Genomic DNA, 24,766 nt, shown 5'->3' on the forward strand with positions numbered 1-24,766 from the left:
GTATTGCGCCTCCACTTTATCACATCCCTGAAGTCAATTATTGAGATCAAGTACTCAGCAAAATGGGGCATTGAACCTGCATCCTACCATTCCATGACACTGTTTATTAATGCTTCAAAGTATTATCCATTAATTTTAATCATTAACTTCTATTAAGAACATTCTTTTTTAAATGTAAAAATCACAGTATTGGATGAATTTGTCAGTTCCGCCTTAATTATTAAAAGTTGCTGCTGAAATACTAAAGCAATCTTCAAGAGTGAAAAATAAGAGTGCATTTAGACTACATATGGATGCTTTCATAGAATATAAAATACAGAGCATCAGCTATTTCTCTAGTAAAATGCAGCTACATTAGTCCACAAGTGAAGCATAACTGGTAAAATAATTGCCATTATTCTGCCCACCCTCCAGTGACATACACCACCAGTTAAATTCAAATGTAATATTTGCTGGTTAAACCAGACTGAAATGATATTTCAAGACGCAAACTCCGCCCCCCCCGAAAATGCTAGAAAATATTCCTACAGAAAGGATCAACCATCTCATTTCTTATGCAAAATATCATACCATATCATTTATTTGATTCTGATGTCCAGAGAATCTTCTCACAAATTTTCTTGTTTCACTATCCAGGACTGCTATCCTGAAATCATCCACAGCAACAGCCAACATGCCACTGGTAAAAAGGATATAAATATAGATGCATTAATTTCTGAAGCGTAATTTGTGAAAGCAGTAAAATCTGTGCCACACTGAAATCTAGAAGTCTTAAAAGTAGAATGTAAAGCACATTTGGAACTTCTCTAATTGGTTCTACTTCAGACATTATGGTCTTACGCACTAGCTTCGTAAATTCTTATCTACTAATTTATATCTACTGATTAACAAACAGTGCGTCCAACAGCAAAATGCTGTCATTATACAGATCTGTGATCCTGCAATTCTAATTTTTTTTAAGATAGGTTACAGTTATTATGTCATATGTTGATGATCCTAACGTGCTAAAGAGGCTGCAGTTTTAAAAAACACAATATAAACTCTCAGTAATTTTAATGAATGACTTTTGTTTAGTCATGTGAGCATATGAGGTAGTTGGTTATGTTGATCAATCTGCAGTCTTGTTTTTGTATCAAGACAAGATAATGAAAATAAATTCTAAATCGTGTCTTTTGGTTTCATCAACTAATTATTGATCCTGACATAATTTAGGCCTAAAAGGCCTATAGTTATTCTTAGCTGTGAAACTAATCATGGGGATAGAATACTCTAATTATTCAGTTGGAGGTCTTTTCTTTCACCGTGAGACGTTGGCTCAGAATTTGCTGCCAAAATAACGTGAGTTTAATGTGCACACCATTATTAGTGTAAATAACCTGGCAATTTGTGGCAAGGAAAAGATACGCCATGAGTTGCAAATCACCACAAATTGCTGGGCGATTTGTTCCAGATGCCCCATTGACTTCTCCGCACCAATATCAGATCACACTTTCACAAATTGCTCCGCCATTAGCCTCGAGAAAACAGGAGCTCATCATCAACCTCCATGAGTTTCAAGAAATTGCTGCACTTGTGCTGTTAAAACAAATTCGACACACCGCAGAAAGTTAGGCTGGTACTAAACGATGCAAGGACCCTTTTAATGATGAGACTTATGTTCCTGCAATGCCACTCAACCTCTCCTGCCCAGAAAGGGAACAATTGAAACTGTAGTCTCACTCCTGCAGGTTGTAAATTGTTCCTCAGATATTTTTAAAATCTAAAATTTTAATTTTTTTTCTTACTTTTCCTTTGTCTTTTTCTCTTTCTCATAATCCAATCTTTCTTTCCCTCTCTATTTCTCTTTCTGCATCTAATTTGATTCTAATTCACCCCATTTGCTTCTCCGTCACCCCTGTTTCTTTTTTTAATCCTTAAATTTGATTAAGGAGATAGACTGTTAGTCCCATCGTTCACCAAAAGTCCACTGACCTCGCCGCAGATTGCACTTCCCAAAAAAATTGCACCGCATATTGCTGGATGAAGAGTGAGGAAAAAATCTAACAAACGAGGCGCGTCACGAGATCCCCCGCTTCAGCAAATTTTGGGCTATTGTTTTGTTCTGCAAAGAGCTGTAAAGTCAACACATATCAACACAGACAGCTCAACTATATCTTACAACGGTCTTCCTGACCAGCAAATTCAGATCAGTAGTAGGATGTTTTTATCTTGAAGTCAGTTACCTTCCAGATCTAAAATTTTAGTAAGTTTCCTGCCATTGCAGACAAAAATTGTTGCAAGCAGCACAAATCATAGTGCCACACTTACATGTGTGCTCTGTTGCATGGCCCTGACATTCCTGGGTTGGAGGAGTCAGTAAGTCAGCAGTGGAGCTTGTGAGGGAAAGAATTTCTTTTGGGGCCACCCTCCCAATAGAAGCCACGTGTAAATGATGGGAGTTAGGATGGGATGACATCATCTGTCCCAAATTCTGTTATTTCTGCCTTTCCACCTTGAGAATGTGCGCCACTATTTAAAAGACACGGGCCTAGAAATTCAGTATAGCCACGTTTGGGGCGCTACAGCCGGGCGGCCGCTAAAGTTTGCGCCCGGCGCAACTTCGCGCCACCTTCGCCGATAGTCAGTGGCATCGCCCCAAGAGGTTGCTGCCGCGCTAAAGCAGGCGATGCACGACTATCATTAGGTGCTAAGCCGGCGATCCGGGGCGCTAACACCGAGGACGGGCGCAGCGCAGGTGCGGCGAGTTGCTCAATGAAGGCAGACACGCTGGCGCCGGTCAGCTCTTAAAGGGGAAGGGTCGACTTGTTTGGCTGCCATGCCCTGCACACTGCAGCCCTGAAGCAAGGCCTGACCATTGCTGGTTCATCAGTTCTACGCCCTCAACCATGGGGAAGCCCACTATTCTTCCAAATCCGATTGCACGCTCTTGCTGCTTGTCCAGGGTCATGGGGAAGGAGATGTACTGACATCTCCTTCTGAAAAGGGCATTGTTCACCTAGCGGATGCAGCAATGTACCGCGAACTGGGAGATGTTGGCAATGTCCCCAGTAGCGGATTGGAAGGAGCCAGTGGCATCGAAGTTGAGAGCCACCGTCACCTTCACTACCACTGACAGAGACGTCCTGCTCCTCAGCTGTGGCTGCAGATCTCTGCGAAGCAGGTGGCAGATCTCAGTGACCACCTCCCTTCTGAATCGCATCCTCCGAACACACTGCTCCTCAGACATGTTCAGATATGAGAACTGCTGGCGGTATACCCTGGGTGGGTAAGGCCTCCTGTGCAGACGCCTGTTGGCCAATCTCCGTCTGGCCATGACTGGCACTCTCTCACGGCGTCTCTGATCCCTTTGAATGCAATGCAGAAAGCCAACGTTTCCACCCATTGCAGCCCCCATTATATGTGGCGACTCAAGGCTATGGCACTGAAAGTGAAATCCAAGTGCAAAGCTCTGGCCTGAAGCCACAAGTACCTGTGCAAGCGCTGAGTCAAAGCAGAAAGCTCTCTGCCTTTGTCTCTCTCCAAATATCCGTCTCTCACACAGAGGGATTGGCACAAAATGGCTGCCACTTATACTGCAGGAGGAGTCCCCTTTAAATAGCGCCCCCCCGCAGCGACTGGGAACCGTTCCCCTCTACCAGTCGCTGGGGGCGCCAGGCGCAAAGAAGGGCGGCGCCACGGAATTTCCGGTTCGGGGCGCACAAAGGGCGTTGCACGATGAAATGACGTCAGGATCTGCACGTGCAGCTGAGCGCGCGCAAAGGCTTTGCGCCGCCGCTAAATCTTTACTGAAGTTGGGGAGAGGCGCAGATCGCGCTGCGCCCGGCCGCTAGCCGCCTAGCACCCCACATCTCCTCCTCCTAAGGCGCTAGCGGCTGGCGCAAACAACTGAATTTCTAGGCCATAGTTTCCCAGGACCTGCTCATCAAGGGGGAAGTTCTTGGATAACGGGCAACTGCTGAACTGAGATTGCTTGGAGACTTTTAGCCATATCCTGGGACTGACTACAGGTATTGGAAAAAAAATCAGTTATACTCAGGAATTCCTTCCCTATATTCGGCATTACCCTTGAAAGTCATTGTATTTCAAGAGAATTACTGAGCTAGTATTTAAGGGCTGTACAATGAGCTTGGTGGAAGAGGAGCAGCAGGAGGCTGGAAGACAAGCCAGATTAATCAAGCAGCACCAGAGGAAAGCCAGACTATCTCAGCACTACCTTTCCAACAGGATGTATAGACCTGGGTGCATTTTCCAAGACCTTTCCGAGGAGCTCTATCTTAGCAGGCTGCTCTTCGATCATGAAACTTTGGAGGAGCTCTATTCATTGCAGCAGCCAGATCTGCAATCAAGGTCCACAGCATGCACAGCTCTGACTGCGGCACAGTGACCACAGCTCTCAACTTCTACACCACAGGCCCATTCCAGGGGACTTTTGCCAGATCAGCTAATTTGCCGTGCACTCCTCTATAAGGCAAAGTCACCAATGCCCTCCATATTTATATGTCGCACAGGCTTCAATTCTCTCAATAGTAAGGTAAATTGTGCCAACAGGCAGTTTCTTGCACAGGAATTCACAATATGCTGGGAACATGCCATGATGCTTTTATACTTCGTCTGTCCAGCTTTATTTCAACAGGAGGGTTAAGGGGCAGTATGGCTGGCAAGGCATACCCACTAATCCATGGCTTATGAAGCATTTTTGTAAAAGCACTAGTGCTGCAATGAAACACACAGAAACACCAGGATAAGGATTGAACAAGCCTTTGGGATGTAGAAATGAGTGTGTGTCTGGGTCCAGAGGTGCCTTGTAGTATGAACTGTAGTATGATTGTGGTAGCATATAGTGGGCTTCACAACTTTGCAAATAGGAAAGTACTGACGGCAGATGTTCTAGAGGATGCCAGAGTTAGAGATGATGACACTGCCGATGCTGAAAAACCAGCCCATGAAGAACCAGCAACTTCTGCTAGACACTGAGTATCAGACTCATTTGACACACCTTCATAGAATAGAGTACTACTTTCTGGAAGTCTCACCCCATCCAAGATCTGCTTCCCCTCACCAACTTCTCCATGATCGAAATCAAATCCTTGCTCCTTGCAGCTATTACATCCTAATCCTAATTAATCAACAACTTGCATTTATATAGCACCTTTAATGTAGAAAAATGTCTCTAGGTGCTTCAGAGGCAGTTGGGGTTGCAGCTTGGGGGAGGCAGTGACGGGTGCCTCAATGGACCCTTTAGAGAATGCCAAGAGGCACAGAAGATAGCTGTAGGCTTATACAAGGAGAGTTCAAGGCTGGGACTGCAGCAGGAGAGTAAGAAGGAGTAGAAAGAGTAGTCATGGGTTGGGCTTGGAATGGGGGTGGGGGGGAAAGAGTACAAGAGAGGGGAAAACATAAGAAATAGGAGTAGGCCATAAGGCCCCTTGAGCCTGCTCCGCCATTCAGTAAGATCATGGCTGATCTTCGACCTCAACTCCATTTTCTTGCCCGATCCACATATCGCTTGATTCCCCAAGAGTCCAAAAATCAATCTATCTCAGCCTTGAATATACTCAACGACTGACCACCCACAGCCCTCTGGGGTAGAGAATTCCAAAGATTCACAAAGCTCTGAGTGAAGACATTTCACCTCAACTCAGTCCTAAATGGCCGACCCATTATCCCAAGACTATGCCCTCTAGCTCTAGACTCTCCAGCCAGGGGAAACTGCCTCTCATCATCTACCTTCTCAAGCCCTCTCAGAATCTTACATGTTTCAATGAGATCACCTCTCATTCTTCTAAACTCCAAAGAGTATAGGCCCATTTTACTCAATCTCTCCTTACAGGGCAACCCTCTCATCCCAGGAATTAATCTAGTGAACCTTTGTTGCACGCCCTCTAAAGTAAGTATATCCTTCCTTAGATAATGAGACTAAAACTGTACACAGTACTCCAGCTGTGGTCTCACCAAAGCCCTGGATAATTGCAGCAATACTTCCTTACACTTTTATTCCAACCCCCTTGCAATCAAGACCAACATAATATTTGCCTTCCTAATTACTTTCTGTACCTGTATGCTAACTTTGTGTTTCCTGTACAAGGACACCCAAATCCCTCTGAACACCAATATTTAATAGTTTCTCAGCATTAAAAAAATTCACTTTTTCTATTCTTCCTACCAAAGTGGATAACCTCACATTTCCCCACATTATACTCCACCTGCCACCTTCTTGCCCACTCAATTAACCGGTCTATATCCCTTTGCAGACTGTGTCCTCGTCACCGCTTACTTTCCCACCTAGCTTTGTATAAGTAGCAAACTTTGATACATTACATTTGGTCCCTTCATTTAATATAGATTGTAAATAGCTGAGGCCCAGCATTGATCCTTGCGGCACCCCACTAGTAATAGCCTGCCAACTTGAAAAGGACCTGTTTATTCCTACTCGGTTTCCTGTCCTTTAACCAATCCTCTATCCATGCTTATATTGTACCCCCAACCCCATGAGCCCTGATCTTGTGTAACAACCTTTTGTGTGGCACCTTATCAAATGCCTTTTGAAAATCCAAATATACTACATCCACTAGTTCTCCTTTATCTACCCTGCTAGTACATTCTCAAAAAACTCCGATAGATTTGTTGAACACGATTTCCCTTTCACAAAAGCATGCTGAATCTGCCTAATCATATTATGATTTTGTAAGCGCTCTAATTACCACTTCCTTAATAATGGATTCCAGAATTTTCCCTGATGACTGATGTCAAACTAACTGGCTTTTAGTTCCGTTTTCTCTCTCCTCCTTTATTGAATAGCGGGGTTACATTTGCTACCTTCCAATCCACCGGGACCATTCCAGAATTTAGGAAGATCACAACCAATGCATCCACCATCTCTGCAGCCACCTCTTCTAGAACCTTAAGATGTAGGTCATCAGGACCAGGGGATTTATCAGCTTTTAGTCCCATTAATTTCTCCAGTAATTTTTCTTTACTAATATTAATTACTTTAAGTGCCTTACTCTCATTAAACCCTTGGTTCCCCACTATTTCTGGTATTTTTTTTTGTGTCTTCTACTGTGAAGACAGATACAAAATATTTGTTTAATGTCTCTGACATTTCCTTATTCTCATTTATAATTTCTCCTGTCTCAGCCCCCAAGGAGAAATGAAAGATGGCATGACTAGGTGAGAAGGGGGGCAGGAGAGGGACCAAGCAGTAGCGAAAATGCAGACGTAAATGGACACAGAGGGAATATACAGAAATACGAAGAAAGATTTGAAAAATTGGGACTGTTTTCATCAGAAGAGAGGAAATTACAGGGTGATTTGATAGGAATTTAAAATTACGAAGGAAGAAAAAAAAGACATGCATTTATATAGCATCTTTCACGACCTCAGGACGTCAATCAGCACTTTACAACCAATGACGTACTTTTTGAAGTGTTGTAATGTAGGAAATGTGGCAGCCAATTTGCGCACAGCATGGTCCCACAAACAGCAATGTGATAATGACAATCTGTTGATGTTGATTGAGGGATAAATATTGGCCAGGACACCAGGGATAACTCCCCTACTTTTACTGCACTAGAGTGTCAGCCTAGATTTTTGTGCTCAAATCTCTGATGTGGTACTTGAGCCCACAAACTTCTGACTCAGAGGTGAGTGTGCTACCAACTGGGCCACTGCTGTACATGGATGAGACAGAGTAGATAGCAGTTTCCAGTGCTTCAGGGGTCTAGAATGAGAGGACAGAGTAGGAAAAAACTTTTTTTCTTTTTAAATCAGAGGGTTGTGGGTTAGTGATTGAAGCAGAGACCATTTAAGAATAGATTTGATAGGTGGTTGAAGAGGAGGAAAGCTGCCACTTTCTCCAGGCTGCTCTGTAATGAATTGAAACCCTCTCAGATGTTTGTGCATATCATGACCATGCACTCCACCGCTATCACGTAGCTTGGGAGAGGCTACGCAGAACCTCCATGTGTACGCTGGTCTGCTAGCATCTTTCACACCACCGCTTCGGGGATCCAAGCATTTCCAGGCCAACAGGTCGTTCTACAATCCTGTCAGGAATGGGAATAGCCACTATTTATAATGTGTGAATTTCATTAAGTGTTGCTCGGATAATAGATACATACTTAGGATCAGTAATTCCCAACACAAGTCGATCAACAAAATTCAAATTTTTATCCTTCACTTTCTTATATCAAGAAAGTGAGAAAGAAAGACTTACATTTATATAGCACCTTTCACGACCACCGGACGTCTCAAAGTGCTTTACAGCCAACTGGAGAGTAGTCACTGTTGTAATATGGGAAACGCGGCAGCACAGCACATTTGCGCACACAAACAGCAATGTGATAATGACCAGAAACTGTTTTTTGTTATGTTGATTGAGGGATAAATATTGGCCAGGACACCGGGGATAACTCCCCTTACTCTTGTTCGAAATAGCGCTATGGGATCTTATACGTCCACCTGAGAGAGCAGACGGGGCCTCGGTTTAACGTCTCACCCGAAAGACGGCACCTCCAACAGTGCAGCACTCCCTCAGCACTGCACTGGAGTGTGAGCCTAGCTTTATGTGCTCAAGTCCCTGGAGTGGGACTTGAACCCACAACCTTCTGACTCAGGGGCGAGTGCACTACCAACTAAGCTACAGCTGACACTTACAAATTACAAATCATTGAAGCCTGAGCTATATATGACTTTTACATTTCATGCCATTTCTGCTCATAAAAGCACTTGGACAGGATGTTACGGTGATGCATAAAACCATTACAAACAACAGGAACACAAAACCTTCTTTTAAAATAGAATACTTCACTGATTGAAAAGGACACATTTCCCACCTGTCTCTATGTAGCAAAATGCTGGCTGGTGATGCATCTAGTGTTGTCGTATGAACCAACTCCTTTGATTTAAACTTCCAAAACTTGATCAGTTTATCCCCACCAGCAGTAATTGTGAGTTGATTCAGTCCGTCAACAGCAACCCCTCGGATCTGGCCTTCATGACCTTAGGAAATGAAGTGGAGTGTCAGAATTATCATATTCACCAGAACTACAGAACCAGTGTATTTAATTATTTAAGTTAAAAACAATCCTGCATCCAACTTCAGCAAGTCCTAAGTTTACATCCAGTGCAGTATGAGGGACTGCCAAGGCCTCCTTTGCCGGTTCCAGTGATTCAGGTAGATGTTAAAGAGCCCATGGCACGTTTCTCTGAATATTCTGCCCAAAGTTCCTCCCACAACCAATGCCACCAGAAACTTATTAATTAGCACATTGTTTTTTTGTGGGGGAGGGGGGTTGGGGAAAGAGATGTTGGACCAAAATGCCTGCTGTGTTTGCCAATGTAACAAGTCACTGCACTTCAAGTAATTTACCAAAGCACTTTCAGACATTGTGATAAGGTGCGGCATAAATGCAAGTGTTTGAATTTCACCTAGGACTCCTCCAATGACTCAGTAAATGAATGCTCCGTGTGATGCTGTGTTAAGGCACACACATCAACAGGATCCCAGGCTTCACCCCTGCTCCACAATTAACTGGTCTTTGTCCAGGACAGTAGAGGGGATAAGAAAAGAGGAAAAAAATAAACAGGACTCATGCTTCAGATCACTATCCATTAACCCCCTGCTGGAAAATGCATGTATATGAATATGGGTACAGGTAAGATCAGGCTTCACTGTGATGCTGAAAGTCAAATAGCCCACCAATCTGGGTTCATACATGAAGAATGTTCACTTGGGCAAGAGCACCATCAGTGCTCATGGAACCAAACTCCAACTTCCATGAGGAAGGTGGAAAAAAAGGACATAAAATACCCAGGAGCAAATGTAATTAACGATTTCAGAAGATATCATCCAAGAATGTGGCTTATTAAAAGTCATTTGAGCCTAAAGTTAGAACACAGCTTTGAACCTGTTGTCCAGCATCTTATTTTATAAAATGTATACTTTTCTAAAAATCATAAATTTGCTTTATTTTGATTATTGGTACAATTCTAGAAGGTCATGCTATATAATGCACAGAAACATTTTAACCTCTTTTACAGATAATATTTTTAAAAAACCAAGAAAACACAGTAAATGATAAAAATGCAGTGTCAGACTGAGGGGAGTACCACAGGGGTAGTAGCACTTGGGCCCCTGTTACTTCCTATCTACATTAATGACCTAGATATAGAAACCAATTGTAAGCTTGTTAAATTTGCAGAGAACACTAAAATAGGCAGCATACTAGGCACAGAGGATTCAGCTAATAGTGAACAGAGGGATTTAGATCAGTTATCCTCTTCCTGGATATAGAGAAGGCACTCAACCAAATAGAATGGGATTCCCTACTCCCCATGCCGGAGAGAATAGTCTGTTATACTTTCAACGCTGGAATAAAAACATCTCGAGCACTCTTGGTAGAGACCAATGACCTCAACTTCACCATCTACACCCTCCATCAAGAAACCAGGCAGGGTTGCCCCCGGGCCCTCTGTAGCTATAAAGCCCTTAGTAGCTGCCATAACTGCAAGCTTAGATGATCAGTACAGGTAGACTATCTTTTATCCGAAAACCTCGGGACCAGCCGTGTTTCGGTTTTAGGAAAATTTCGGATTTCGGAAGGTGCGCGAAAACACTTCGGTTTTCAGAGGTAATTCGGTTTTCAGGAGTGCGGATAAAGGATACACTATCCCTTATCCGAAAGGGTGGGATAAATAACGACTATAAATACTGTAGTACAGTTTATTTGTAAGGAAAACATTCAGTAAAACTTCAAACATGTACAGGTACAAACTAAGCTAAATACCTGTACATAAACATGCAATAAAGGTACATTACATCTGGCTTGAGGATCTTGGAGAAGATGGTACATCAGTGTTGTCATCATTGTCATCAGGTTGGAGTTGGACATCTGAAGATGGGCCAGGAACAGGATTCTCAAGTGATGAAGCATGACTACGACAGACGGCCTTTTTAAAGACTTCTTCCAGTGTCATCTGTCTCATTAACATTGGTTTCTGTCTAAGCAGTCTCTCTTTAATTGAGTAAACTTGCATAATCTCTTGCTCACTGATAAATGCACGTTTTTCAAGGCCAGCAATTAACTGATCACACATTGTCACCATATCGTCTATGGGGATTTTTTCACCTGTGTTCACAATGTCATCATCATCACTACGGTCCTCATGCTTGTCTTTATTTAACACCATTTCAGCAATTTCCCCATCACTCAATGAATTCACAACAGGTGCATCATTGTCAATGTTCAGCACTTCTTCGATGTCAGCTTCCTCTAACGTATTTACACTTTCGGATGATAAACCTTTGGCGTAAGTGAGGAGGTTTGATATCATCTTCTCCTGACTGACAGGAAATCCTTCAAACTCGTCATCTGCAGGTCCATCTTCATGAAACATCGTTGAAGGCCAAAGTCTGTGCCAAGCATTTGTTAATGTTGGTTTGTCAACATCGTTCCAAGCATTAGCAACTGCATAAATGGCATCCTTAACATTGAATTCTTTCAGGAAGCTTTGGATTCCTTCGCCTCTGTTGATTGCATCAAGCATAGAGTTCAAAAAAACGTCTTTATACTTGCTCTTCATGGAGCGTAAAATTCCTTGGTCACAAGGCTGTATTAAAGATGTCACATTAGGGGGAAAGTTAATGCCGAAAACATAACTTTTCACAAGAAGTTCAGGAGGGGGATGTGCGGAGCAGTTGTCCAGGAACAATAAAATTTTGCAGTTTTCTTCCAGTCCAACTTGCCTGCAATGAGCTCGTGTCGCTGGTACGAAGTGGTTATTGAACCAGTGAGAAAATATTCCTCTGGTTACCCATGCTTTCCTGCTCGCATAATAATGCACAGGTAAATTGCATACACCTTTCAAACATCTCAGATGTTGGCTTTTTCCAATCACTACCAACTTTAACTTGTATGTGCCTGCAGCATTGGCACACCCAAGAACAGTCAACCTGTCCTTAGCATCCTTAAAACCTGCTGGTGCACTCTCATCAGCCATTGCTAATGTTTTTCTAGGAACGTAGCGCCAGAACAGAGCTGTTTCATCAGCATTGTAAATTTGTTCAGGACCGAGGTTTTCATCCGATATTATTTTTGCAAACTCATCTATGTAATTTTCAGCTGCTTCATGATCAGCAGAAGCTTTTTCACCACAGATTTTCAGATATTTTATACCATGACGCTTCTTAAATTTATGCAGCCAACCTTCTGAATATTCACACTCAACTTCAATGTTCAGTTCTTCATGGTATATTCTAGCTTGCTTCATGACCATCAAACCAGTCAGTGGCACACGTTCACCTCTGCGTTGTCGAATCCACTCAATCAGCACACGGTCAAGATCTTCATTTTTTGCCCTATGCAATGTTTTCCTAATTTTCATTAGTTTATGGTCATCACTGTCAGTGTAAAATTTCAACAACTTGTCTTTCTGTTTCTTTAAGTCATATACGGTGGTACTTCCCACACCATATTCTTCAGTAAGATGTCGCACAGACACACCACAATCAAGCTTCTGCAATAACTCCACTTTCTGCGATATTGATAATGAGTGATGCTTCCTTCTCTGCTTCTCACTGTTACCCATTGGGGTATCTGCAGCTCTTTTTAGCATTTTCACAAATTGTTAAAAGCCAGCAAAAATCTAAGAGAGCAGCAAATATCTAAGAGAGCTGCAAATATCTAAGAGAGCAGCAAATATCTAAGAGAGCAGCAAATATCACACAGAGCAGCATAACACCTGCGTGGGTCAAGCATCGGCAGCGTCGGGTCACGCTTTGCGCCACTTTCGGCTTTCAGAGGTTTTCTGGTTTCGGATGTGCGGATAAAGGCTGGTACACTAGCTCTTATCCGAAATGGGGTGGGGGTCGGCCGGGGGGTCGTGGTCGTGCGCATTTCGGTTTTCAGAAGTCATGCTTTGCTCCACTTTCGGCTTTCAGAGGTTTTCTGGTTTCGGATGTGCGGATAAAGGCTGGTACACTTACGCTGAGTGATTTCGGTTCTCAAGTGCGGAAAAATGCTACACTATCCCTTATCCGGCTAGGCCTGTAAGTCGTGCGCCACTCTGGTCATGTCGTGCGCACGACTTACGCTGACCGAAAAAACCTTCGGTTTTTAGAGGGTTTCGGTTTTCGGAAGTCCGGATAAAAGGGTAGTCTACCTGTATAAAGGCTGGAGGACAGGAACAAAAAAAATTCCATTTGCCAACAGTGTACTATCCTCCATAACGAACCCATTATCCAACTCTCAGCATCTTTCCAGGTTTTTCTCTCAAACTCCAGCATTTAGAATCAGTAGTTACAACAATGTTCTTCAGAATCACTTCAAGTCGTGGCTTTTGCCACTGCTGTTTGTTGGAGTCTAGTTCTACGAGCTCTGATTATGCCCAAGTGAACATCCTTCATGTATGAACCCTGATTTGACTTGTCAAAAATACTTGGCTTTTGAAAGCAAATGTTTAAAAAATAAATGAAAGTACAACATGCATCAAAATAAAAGTTCAAATAAAAATGTTAGGTAGTGCAGTCCACACCAAAGCACTAGGGTACAGAGTGCTAAGGGCAGATATAATTAAATTATGCTATTGATGAAAAAGGACACACACCCAAATAAATTCCAAAAGACCACATTTAGTAACTACATCAGACAAGTAATTCAAGAACTTGGTTCTAAATCTCACATTCTCCACATAGGAATTTCTAGATCTTAGCTATGCAGTAAAGACCAGGCAGAGACTCAACACTTCTGCACCAGTGGGGGGGGGGGGGGTTTCCCTTCACATACCCCACAATAGCTACTCAATGGTGAATGATATGTAAACGTGGCGTGGTATTGAGCCATACAAACCAAGTGGTCTCGGGTTTAATTCGAGTCTATGTTGTATAAGCTGATCTTGTGTAAAGCAACAATTGGGGTACTGCAGCTGGCTTCAGTACACATTTTTTTTCTTGTTCTCAATTATTCATCAGTGACCACTCATAGGAAGAAGAATGGGCGAGGAACAGGATCATGATTTACTGTGCTGTCCTCTGTAGTCAAACTGTCTGTTTGTTCATCCTCATCATTTAGGCTCAAACAAACGATGACTTGGGCAAGATATAGGAGGATCACCAGTGCCTGTGGAACTGGAGAAGGAGCAGAACCTTCAGGAAAGGAGGGAGAAAATTGGGACAAAAAACTGTCCCCTTTAAATTAAACTAATGTGTTGTATGTGTCACAAGGAAATAAGTCCTTTTTAGAAATAAATCTCAACTTTACATCTGTAATGGAAAGGAGACAATTGTTTAGTTCAATTTTTATTTATACCTGTTAAAAAAAACATCTCAGGTTTCCAGTGTGACAACAAATCTTACAAATGAGAATTATAAAATCATATTCTGTCTGCACATAATTCAAACTGCATCATTCTCATCATTTTTAAATTATGCTATAATCACAAATAGATTACAAAGATACAATTACATACAGAAAATAAGCCTTTTAATATGGGTACAAAAACAAAATACTGCGGATGCAGGCGATCTGAAATAAAAATAGAAAATGCTGGAAATGCTCAGCCAGCATCTGTGGAGAGAGAAACAGAGTTAACGTTTCAGGTCAATGATCATTGACCTGAAACGTTAAATCTGTTTCTCTCTCCACAGATGCTGGCTGACCTGCTAAGTATTTCCAGCATTTTCTGCTTTTAATATGGGTGCTGCTTTCTAGAGAAGTATTTTATGCGATTCAATTCCTGGAACAGTTTGTGTCAAAAATTATTAGTCGCTGGTGAATATTTTGCATTATGCTATCACATCAGCGAGCAGGCTGCAATTGGTGGTCTGACAACACTATGTACCCACATTAAAAAAAAATATGGTGTTTTGTGCAACACTTAGTTTGATAATCCTCCTCCTCAATTTCCATATTTCATTGCTCTGCACAAATGACCATTAAAGCAAACAAATGATTCCAAACATTTTTATCTTTGATCTTGTACTTACTCTTTTCTTCACCATACTGTCCTCTGTGGATGCCCGATTGCAGATTATATACGTCTACATGGCCCGAAGAAAGGCCAACAACAGCAAAATTTCCACAAGAGGTTATATCCACGGCCTAAGAATGCAACAAGATTCTTTCATAAAGTGTTTGATATTTTTTAAAAATACATTGACTCAACAACAAAATAAACTGCACAAGCAAATAAGCATCTTGGAAATTAACAGAGGATATAAAGACTTTCATCATTACCTTCCAGGGTACATAGGTTAGTCACGTATCATGGAAGCGCTCAAGTAACTTTGATTTATGCTTTGTTATTTTCATCCCTTTCTGTTCTTTCAATTTAATTATTTCTACATCAGATCTTTCTTGAGCATCATTAAATCTTTAATTTTTTTTACGACATTATCCCCATTCTTTCATTCTTCCAATGCTCTTTTTCTTGGCCCCTTTCAGACAAGAATAGTTTAAAAGTAAGATTCACATTAATGTACGGAAGCGTATTGTGTTTGTTATTTTGTATTATTACATGAAGACAAGTTGTACTGATTGAGCCAAGTGAATCTGATCGTAACTGTTACTCAAAATTTATAGAAGAAATATAAAGTAGGTTAACAAGTCGTATCTGGCCTTGGTCTCACCAAGTGCTTTCTTGGCCCACCTTCAAAGAGATTGAAGTATGTGTGTAAAAGACATGAAAGTCCAGTTCAGATTACAAGGGGATACTATTGTTACACACCTCAGTTACATTACTGTATAGTTAGATATAGAATAAGCACATCCCTAAACGCAAGATGCTTATGGGAGTGACTACCAACACTGTATCTGAGAAAATACCTAAACTGTAACAGGGAGCAAAGGACACAAAAGAGGAACCTTGGTAGTGTGCTGATGAGGAAAAAGTGCTGGGAGCTAACACTGGAAAAACCTATGAAACCATCAACTCAATACTTAGCTGCAATAAAAAGAAACTAACATGGTAGTGGGTTGTGTTAGCAGAAAAATAAGAGTACAAATCAAATAAAGGTTGTATACTGTTCCATAAAGCATCGTTGAGACTCCAAATGGAGTCATGTGTGCAGTTCTGGTCACCTGGTTATAAAAGGCCTCGCGAGGGTACAGCAACTGAGCTACAAAGACACTTACATAGAAACATACATAGAAGATAGGAGCAGGAGTAGGCCATTCGGCCCCTCGAGCCTGCTCCGCCATTCGATGAGATTATGGCTGATCATCCAAACTCAGTACCCCGTACCTGCCTTCTCCCCACATCGCTTGATACCTTTATCTCTAAGAAATATAGCTAACTCCTTCTTGAACATATTTAAAGACTTGGCCTCAACCACCTTCTGTAGTAGAGGATTCCACAGGTTCACCACTCTGGGTGAAGAAATTCTTCCTCATCTCTGTCCTAAATGGCTTACCCCTTATCCTTAGACTATGACCCCTGGTTCTGGACTCTCCGACCATCAGGAACTTTCTACCTGCATCTAGTTTGTCCAGACCTGTCAGAATTTTATAAGTTTCAATGAGATCCCCTCTCATTCTTCTAAACTCCAGCGAGTATAATCCCAATCGACCCAATCTCTCCTCATAAGTCATTCCTGCCATCCCAGGGATCAGCCTTGTGAATCTTCGCTGAACTCCTTCCATGGCAAGAACATCCTTCCTCAGCTAAGGCGACCAAAACTGCACAGTACTCAAGGTGTGGTCTCACCAAGGCCCTGTACAACTGCAGCAGGACATCCTTGCTCCTGTACTCAAACCCTTTCGCTATGAAGGCCAACATACCATTTGCCTTCTTCGCCACCTGCTGCACCTGCATGCTTACCTTCAGTGACTGGTGCATAAGGACACCCAGGTCTCGTTGCACTTCCCCTTCTCCCAATCTATTGCCATTCAGATAATAGTCTGCCTTTCTGTTTTTGACACCAAAGTAGATAACCTCGCATTTATCCACGTTATATTGCATCTGCCACGCTTCTGCCTATTCACCCAACCTGTCCGAATCATCCTGGAGTTTCTCGGTATCCTCCTCGCAGCACACACGCCCACGCAGCTTTGTGTCGTCTGCAAACTTGGAGATATTACATATAGTTCCCTTATCTAGATCATTAATGTATATTGTGAATAGCTGGGGTCCAAGGACCGATCCCTGCGGTACCCCACTAGTCACTGCCTGCCACTCGGAAAAAGACCCGTTAATTCCAACTCTCTGCTTTCTGTCTGCCAACCAGTTCTCTATCCAAGTCAATACCTTGCCCCCAATCCCATGTGCCTTAACTTTACACGCTAATCTCTTATGCAGGACCTTATCGAAAGCCTTTTGAAAGTCCAAATACACCACATCTACTGGTTCTCCCTATCTATTTTCCCAGTTACATCCTCAAAAAATTGCAGTAGATTAGTCAAGCACGATTTACCTTTTATAAATCCACTAGCTGGGGAGCCCCGCGTTGCGAGGGCAATTTTGGGGCCGAGGCTTTTTCGAGGGCATGTTGTTGTTGGAAGAGAGAGAGAGCGACTGGGGGGGTGGGGGGGAACAGAGAGAGACTGGGGGGGGGGGGGGGGAAAGAGAGAGAGACTGGGGGGGGGGAAAGAGAGAGACGGGGGGGGGAACAGAGAGAGACTGGGGGGGGGGGGGAAACAGAGAGAGACTGGGGGGGGGGAACAGAGAGAGACTGGGGGGGGGAACAGAGAGAGACTGGGGGGGGGAACAGAGAGAGACTGGGGGGGGGAACAGAGAGAGACTGGGGGGGGGAACAGAGAGAGACTGGGGGGGGGAACAGAGAGAGACTGGGGGGGGGAACAGAGAGAGACTGGGGGGGGGAACAGAGAGAGACTGGGGGGGGGGAACAGAGAGAGACTGGGGGGGGGAACAGAGAGAGACTGGGGGGGGGAACAGAGAGAGACTGGGGGGGGGAACAGAGAGAGACTGGGGGGGGGAACAGAGAGAGACTGGGGGGGGAACAGAGAGAGACTGGGGGGGGGAACAGAGAGAGACTGGGGGGGGGAACAGAGAGAGACTGGGGGGGGGGAACAGAGAGAGACTGGGGGGGGGAACAGAGAGAGACTGGGGGGGGGAACAGAGAGAGACTGGGGGGGGGAACAGAGAGAGACTGGGGGGGGGAACAGAGAGAGACTGGGGGGGGGAACAGAGAGAGACTGGGGGGGGGAACAGAGAGAGACTGGGGGGGGGAACAGAGAGAGACTGGGGGGGGGAACAGAGAGAGACTGGGGGGGGGAACAGAGAGAGACTGGGGGGGGGAACAGAGAGAGACTGGGGGGGGGAACAGAGAGAGACTGGGGGGGGAACAGAGAGAGACTGGGGGGGGGAACAGAGAGAGACTGGGGGGGGGGAACAGAGAGAGACTGGGGGGGGGAACAGAGAGAGACTGGGGGGGGGAACAGAGAGAGACTGGGGGGGGGAACAGAGAGAGACTGGGGGGGGGAACAGAGAGAGACTGGGGGGGGGGAACAGAGAGAGACTGGGGGGGGGAACAGAGAGAGACTGGGGGGGGGAACAGAGAGAGACTGGGGGGGGGAACAGAGAGAGACTGGGGGGGGGAACAGAGAGAGACTGGGGGGGGGAACAGAGAGAGACTGGGGGGGGGAACAGAGAGAGACTGGGGGGGGGAACAGAGAGAGACTGGGGGGGGGAACAGAGAGAGACTGGGGGGGGAACAGAGAGAGACTGGGGGGGGGAACAGAGAGAGACTGGGGGGGGGAACAGAGAGAGACTGGGGGGGGGAACAGAGAGAGACTGGGGGGGGGAACAGAGAGAGACTGGGGGGGGGAACAGAGAGAGACTGGGGGGGGAACAGAGAGAGACTGGGGGGGGGAACAGAGAGAGACTGGGGGGGGGAACAGAGAGAGACTGGGGGGGGGAACAGAGAGAGACTGGGGGGGGGGGAACAGAGAGAGACTGGGGGGGGAACAGAGAGAGACTGGGGGGGGAACAGAGAGAGACTGGGGGGGGGAACAGAGAGAGACTGGGGGGGGAACAGAGAGAGACTGGGGGGGGGAACAGAGAGAGACTGGGGGGGGAACAGAGAGAGACTGGGGGGGGGGAACAGAGAGAGACTGGGGGGGGGGAACAGAGAGAGACTGGGGGGGGGAACAGAGAGAGACTAGGGGGGGGAACAGAGAGAGACTAGGGGGGGGAACAGAGAGAGACTAGGGGGGGGAACAGAGAGAGACTGGGGGGGGAACAGAGAGAGACTGGGGGGGGAACAGAGAGAGACTGGGGGGGGGAACAGAGAGAGACTGGGGGGGGGAACAGAGAGAGACTGGGGGGGGGGAACAGAGAGAGACTGGGGGGGGAACAGAGAGAGACTGGGGGGGGGATCAGAGAGAGACTGGGGGGGGATCAGAGAGAGACTGGGGGGGGATCAGAGAGAGACTGGGGGGGGATCAGAGAGAGACTGGGGGGGGATCAGAGAGAGACTGGGGGGGGGGAACAGAGAGAGACTGGGGGGGGGGAACAGAGACTGGGGGGGGGGAACAGAGACTGGGGGGGGGAACAGAGACTGGGGGGGGGGAACAGAGACTGGGGGGGGGAACAGAGACTGGGGGGGGGGGAACAGAGAGAGACTGGGGGGGGGAACAGAGAGAGACTGGGGGGGGGAACAGAGAGAGACTGGGGGGGGGAACAGAGAGAGACTGGGGGGGGGGAACAGAGAGAGACTGGGGGGGGGAACAGAGAGAGACTGGGGGGGGGAACAGAGAGAGACTGGGGGGGGGAACAGAGAGAGACTGGGGGGGGGAACAGAGAGAGACTGGGGGGGGGAACAGAGAGAGACTGGGGGGGGGAACTGAGAGAGACTGGGGGGGGGAACTGAGAGAGACTGGGGGGGGGAACTGAGAGAGACTGGGGGGGGGGAACTGAGAGAGACTGGGGGGGGGGAACTGAGAGAGACTGGGGGGGGGGAACTGAGAGAGACTGGGGGGGGGAACTGAGAGAGACTGGGGGGGGGAACTGAGAGAGACTGGGGGGGGGAACTGAGAGAGACTGGGGGGGGAACTGAGAGAGACTGGGGGGGGAACTGAGAGAGACTGGGGGGGGAACTGAGAGAGACTGGGGGGGGAACTGAGAGAGACTGGGGGGGGAACTGAGAGAGACTGGGGGGGGAACTGAGAGAGACTGGGGGGGGAACTGAGAGAGACTGGGGGGGGAACTGAGAGAGACTGGGGGGGGAACTGAGAGAGACTGGGGGGGGAACTGAGAGAGACTGGGGGGGGAACTGAGAGAGACTGGGGGGGGAACTGAGAGAGACTGGGGGGGGAACTGAGAGAGACTGGGGGGGGAACTGAGAGAGACTGGGGGGGGAACTGAGAGAGACTGGGGGGGGAACTGAGAGAGACTGGGGGGGGAACTGAGAGAGACTGGGGGGGGAACTGAGAGAGACTGGGGGGGGAACTGAGAGAGACTGGGGGGGGAACTGAGAGAGACTGGGGGGGGAACTGAGAGAGACTGGGGGGGGAACTGAGAGAGACTGGGGGGGGAACTGAGAGAGACTGGGGGGGGAACTGAGAGAGACTGGGGGGGGAACTGAGAGAGACTGGGGGGGGAACTGAGAGAGACTGGGGGGGGAACTGAGAGAGACTGGGGGGGGAACTGAGAGAGACTGGGGGGGGAACTGAGAGAGACTGGGGGGGGAACTGAGAGAGACTGGGGGGGGAACTGAGAGAGACTGGGGGGGGAACTGAGAGAGACTGGGGGGGGAACTGAGAGAGACTGGGGGGGGGAACTGAGAGAGACTGGGGGGGGGAACTGAGAGAGACTGGGGGGGGGAACAGAGAGAGACTGGGGGGGGGGAACAGAGAGAGACTGGGGGGGGGAACAGAGAGAGACTGGGGGGGGGGGAACTGAGAGAGACTGGGGGGGGGGAACTGAGAGAGACGGGGGGGGGGAACAGAGAGAGACTGGGGGGGGGAACAGAGAGAGACTGGGGGGGGGGAACAGAGAGAGACTGGGGGGGGGGAACAGAGAGAGACTGGGGGGGGGGGAACAGAGAGAGACTGGGGGGGGGGAACTGAGAGAGACTGGGGGGGGGGAGAGAGGACGGGGGGGGGAACAGAGAGAGACTGGGGGGGGAACAGAGAGAGACTGGGGGGGGAACAGAGAGAGACTGGGGGGGGGAACAGAGAGAGACTGGGGGGGAACAGAGAGAGACTGGGGGGGAACAGAGAGAGACTGGGGGGGGGAACAGAGAGAGACTGGGGGGGGGAACAGAGAGAGACTGGGGGGGGGAACAGAGAGAGACTGGGGGGGGAACAGAGAGAGACTGGGGGGGGAACAGAGAGAGACTGGGGGGGGAACAGAGAGAGACTGGGGGGGGAACAGAGAGAGACTGGGGGGGGAACAGAGAGAGACTGGGGGGGGGAACAGAGAGAGACTGGGGGGGAACAGAGAGAGACTGGGGGGGGAACAGAGAGAGACTGGGGGGGGAACAGAGAGAGACTGGGGGGGGGAACAGAGAGAGACTGGGGGGGGAACAGAGAGAGACTGGGGGGGGAACAGAGAGAGACTGGGGGGGGGAACAGAGAGAGACTGGGGGGGGAACAGAGAGAGACTGGGGGAACAGAGAGAGACTGGGGGGGAACAGAGAGAGACTGGGGGGGGAACAGAGAGAGACTGGGGGGGGAACAGAGAGAGACTGGGGGGGGAACAGAGAGAGACTGGGGGGGGAAGAGAGAGAGACTGGGGGGGGAACAGAGAGAGACTGGGGGGGGAACAGAGAGAGACTGGGGGGGGAAGAGAGAGAGACTGGGGGGGGAAGAGAGAGAGACTGGGGGGGGGAAGAGAGAGAGACTGGGGGGGGAAGAGAGAGAGACTGGGGGGGGAAGAGAGAGAGACTGGGGGGGGAAGAGAGAGAGACTGGGGGGGGAAGAGAGAGAGACTGGGGGGGGAAGAGAGAGAGACTGGGGGGGGAAGAGAGAGAGACTGGGGGGGGGAAGAGAGAGAGACTGGGGGGGGAAGAGAGAGAGACTGGGGGGGGAAGAGAGAGAGACTGGGGGGGGAAGAGAGAGAGACTGGGGGGGGAAGAGAGAGAGACTGGGGGGGAAGAGAGACTGGGGGGAAGAGAGACTGGGGGGAAGAGAGAGAGACTGGGGGGGGAAGAGAGAGAGACTGGGGGGGGAAGAGAGAGAGACTGGGGGGGGAAGAGAGAGAGACTGGGGGGGGAAGAGAGAGAGACTGGGGGGGGAAGAGAGAGAGACTGGGGGGGGAAGAGAGAGAGACTGGGGGGGGAAGAGAGAGAGACTGGGGGGGGAAGAGAGAGAGACTGGGGGGGGAAGAGAGAGAGACTGGGGGGGGAAGAGAGAGAGACTGGGGGGGGAAGAGAGAGAGACTGGGGGGGGAAGAGAGAGAGACTGGGGGGGGAAGAGAGAGAGACTGGGGGGGGAAGAGAGAGAGACTGGGGGGGGAACAGAGAGAGACTGGGGGGGAACAGAGAGAGACTGGGGGGGGAACGAGAGAGAGACTGGGGGGGGAACAGAGAGAGACTGGGGGGGGAACAGAGAGAGACTGGGGGGGGAACAGAGAGAGACTGGGGGGGGAACAGAGAGAGACTGGGGGGGGAACAGAGAGAGACTGGGGGGGGAACAGAGAGAGACTGGGGGGGGAACAGAGAGAGACTGGGGGGGGAACAGAGAGAGACTGGGGGGGGAACAGAGAGAGACTGGGGGGGGAACAGAGAGAGACTGGGGGGGGAACAGAGAGAGACTGGGGGGGAACAGAGAGAGACTGGGGGGGGAACAGAGAGAGACTGGGGGGGAACAGAGAGAGACTGGGGGGGGAACAGAGAGAGACTGGGGGGGGAACAGAGAGAGACTGGGGGGGGAACAGAGAGAGACTGGGGGGGGAACAGAGAGAGACTGGGGGGGGAACAGAGAGAGACTGGGGGGGGAACAGAGAGAGACTGGGGGGGGAACAGAGAGAGACTGGGGGGGGAACAGAGAGAGACTGGGGGGGGAACAGAGAGAGACTGGGGGGGGAACAGAGAGAGACTGGGGGGGAACAGAGAGAGACTGGGGGGGGGAACAGAGAGAGACTGGGGGGGGAACAGAGAGAGACTGGGGGGGGAACAGAGAGAGACTGGGGGGGGAACAGAGAGAGACTGGGGGGGGAACAGAGAGAGACTGGGGGGGGAACAGAGAGAGACTGGGGGGGGAACAGAGAGAGACTGGGGGGGGAACAGAGAGAGACTGGGGGGGGAACAGAGAGAGACTGGGGGGGGAACAGAGAGAGACTGGGGGGGGAACAGAGAGAGACTGGGGGGGGAACAGAGAGAGACTGGGGGGGGAACAGAGAGAGACTGGGGGGGGAACAGAGAGAGACTGGGGGGGGAACAGAGAGAGACTGGGGGGGGAACAGAGAGAGACTGGGGGGGGGAACAGAGAGAGACTGGGGGGGGGAACAGAGAGAGACTGGGGGGGGGAACAGAGAGAGACTGGGGGGGGGAACAGAGAGAGACTGGGGGGGGGAACAGAGAGAGACTGGGGGGGGGAACAGAGAGAGACTGGGGGGGGGAACAGAGAGAGACTGGGGGGGGGAACAGAGAGAGACTGGGGGGGGGAACAGAGAGAGACTGGGGGGGGGAACAGAGAGAGACTGGGGGGGGAACAGAGAGAGACTGGGGGGGGGAACAGAGAGAGACTGGGGGGGGGAACAGAGAGAGACTGGGGGGGGGAACAGAGAGAGACTGGGGGGGGAACAGAGAGAGACTGGGGGGGGAACAGAGAGAGACTGGGGGGGGGAACAGAGAGAGACTGGGGGGGGAACAGAGAGAGACTGGGGGGGGGAACAGAGAGAGACTGGGGGGGGGAACAGAGAGAGACTGGGGGGGGGAACAGAGAGAGACTGGGGGGGGAACAGAGAGAGACTGGGGGGGGAACAGAGAGAGACTGGGGGGGGGAACAGAGAGAGACTGGGGGGGGGAACAGAGAGAGACTGGGGGGGGGGAACAGAGAGAGACTGGGGGGGGGGAACAGAGAGAGACTGGGGGGGGAACAGAGAGAGACTGGGGGGGGGAACAGAGAGAGACTGGGGGGGGGAACAGAGAGAGACTGGGGGGGGAACAGAGAGAGACTGGGGGGGGGAACAGAGAGAGACTGGGGGGGGGAACAGAGAGAGACTGGGGGGGGAACAGAGAGAGACTGGGGGGGGGAACAGAGAGAGACTGGGGGGGGGAACAGAGAGAGACTGGGGGGGGGAACAGAGAGAGACTGGGGGGGGAACAGAGAGAGACTGGGGGGGGGAACAGAGAGAGACTGGGGGGGGGGAACAGAGAGAGACTGGGGGGGGGGAACAGAGAGAGACTGGGGGGGGGAACAGAGAGAGACTGGGGGGGGGGAACAGAGAGAGACTGGGGGGGGGGAACAGAGAGAGACTGGGGGGGGGGAACAGAGAGAGACTGGGGGGGGGGGAACAGAGAGAGACTGGGGGGGGGGGAACAGAGAGAGACTGGGGGGGGGGAACAGAGAGAGACTGGGGGGGGGGAACAGAGAGAGACTGGGGGGGGGGAACAGAGAGAGACTGGGGGGGGGGGAACAGAGAGAGACTGGGGGGGGGGAACAGAGAGAGACTGGGGGGGGGAACAGAGAGAGACTGGGGGGGGGGGAACAGAGAGAGACTGGGGGGGGGAACAGAGAGAGACTGGGGGGGGGGAACAGAGAGAGACTGGGGGGGGGAACAGAGAGAGACTGGGGGGGGGAACAGAGAGAGACTGGGGGGGGGGAACAGAGAGAGACTGGGGGGGGGGAACAGAGAGAGACTGGGG

The 24,766-nt window shown here is 49.0% G+C and overlaps 1 protein-coding gene across 2 annotated transcripts in view; it reads right to left on the minus strand.

Annotated features, from left to right (window-relative positions):
• The window catches only part of wdr36 (WD repeat domain 36), a 163,939-nt gene that overhangs the window by 42,754 nt on the left and 96,419 nt on the right, over positions 1 to 24,766 (minus strand). For both annotated transcript variants that reach the window (XM_085987389.1, XM_085987381.1), the window contains exons 13-15: positions 14,984 to 15,098; positions 8,835 to 9,000; positions 571 to 679 (exon numbers count right to left, since the gene is read on the minus strand). In XM_085987389.1, the coding sequence (XP_085843515.1) occupies positions 571 to 679; positions 8,835 to 9,000; positions 14,984 to 15,098 (390 nt within the window). The remainder of the gene's footprint in view (positions 1 to 570; positions 680 to 8,834; positions 9,001 to 14,983; positions 15,099 to 24,766) is intronic.

This window comes from Somniosus microcephalus, chromosome 1 (genome assembly GCF_052327205.1).
Source record: "Somniosus microcephalus isolate GS21.2 chromosome 1, FLI_Smic_1.0, whole genome shotgun sequence".
In the NCBI taxonomy this organism is placed as follows: domain Eukaryota; kingdom Metazoa; phylum Chordata; class Chondrichthyes; order Squaliformes; family Somniosidae; genus Somniosus; species Somniosus microcephalus.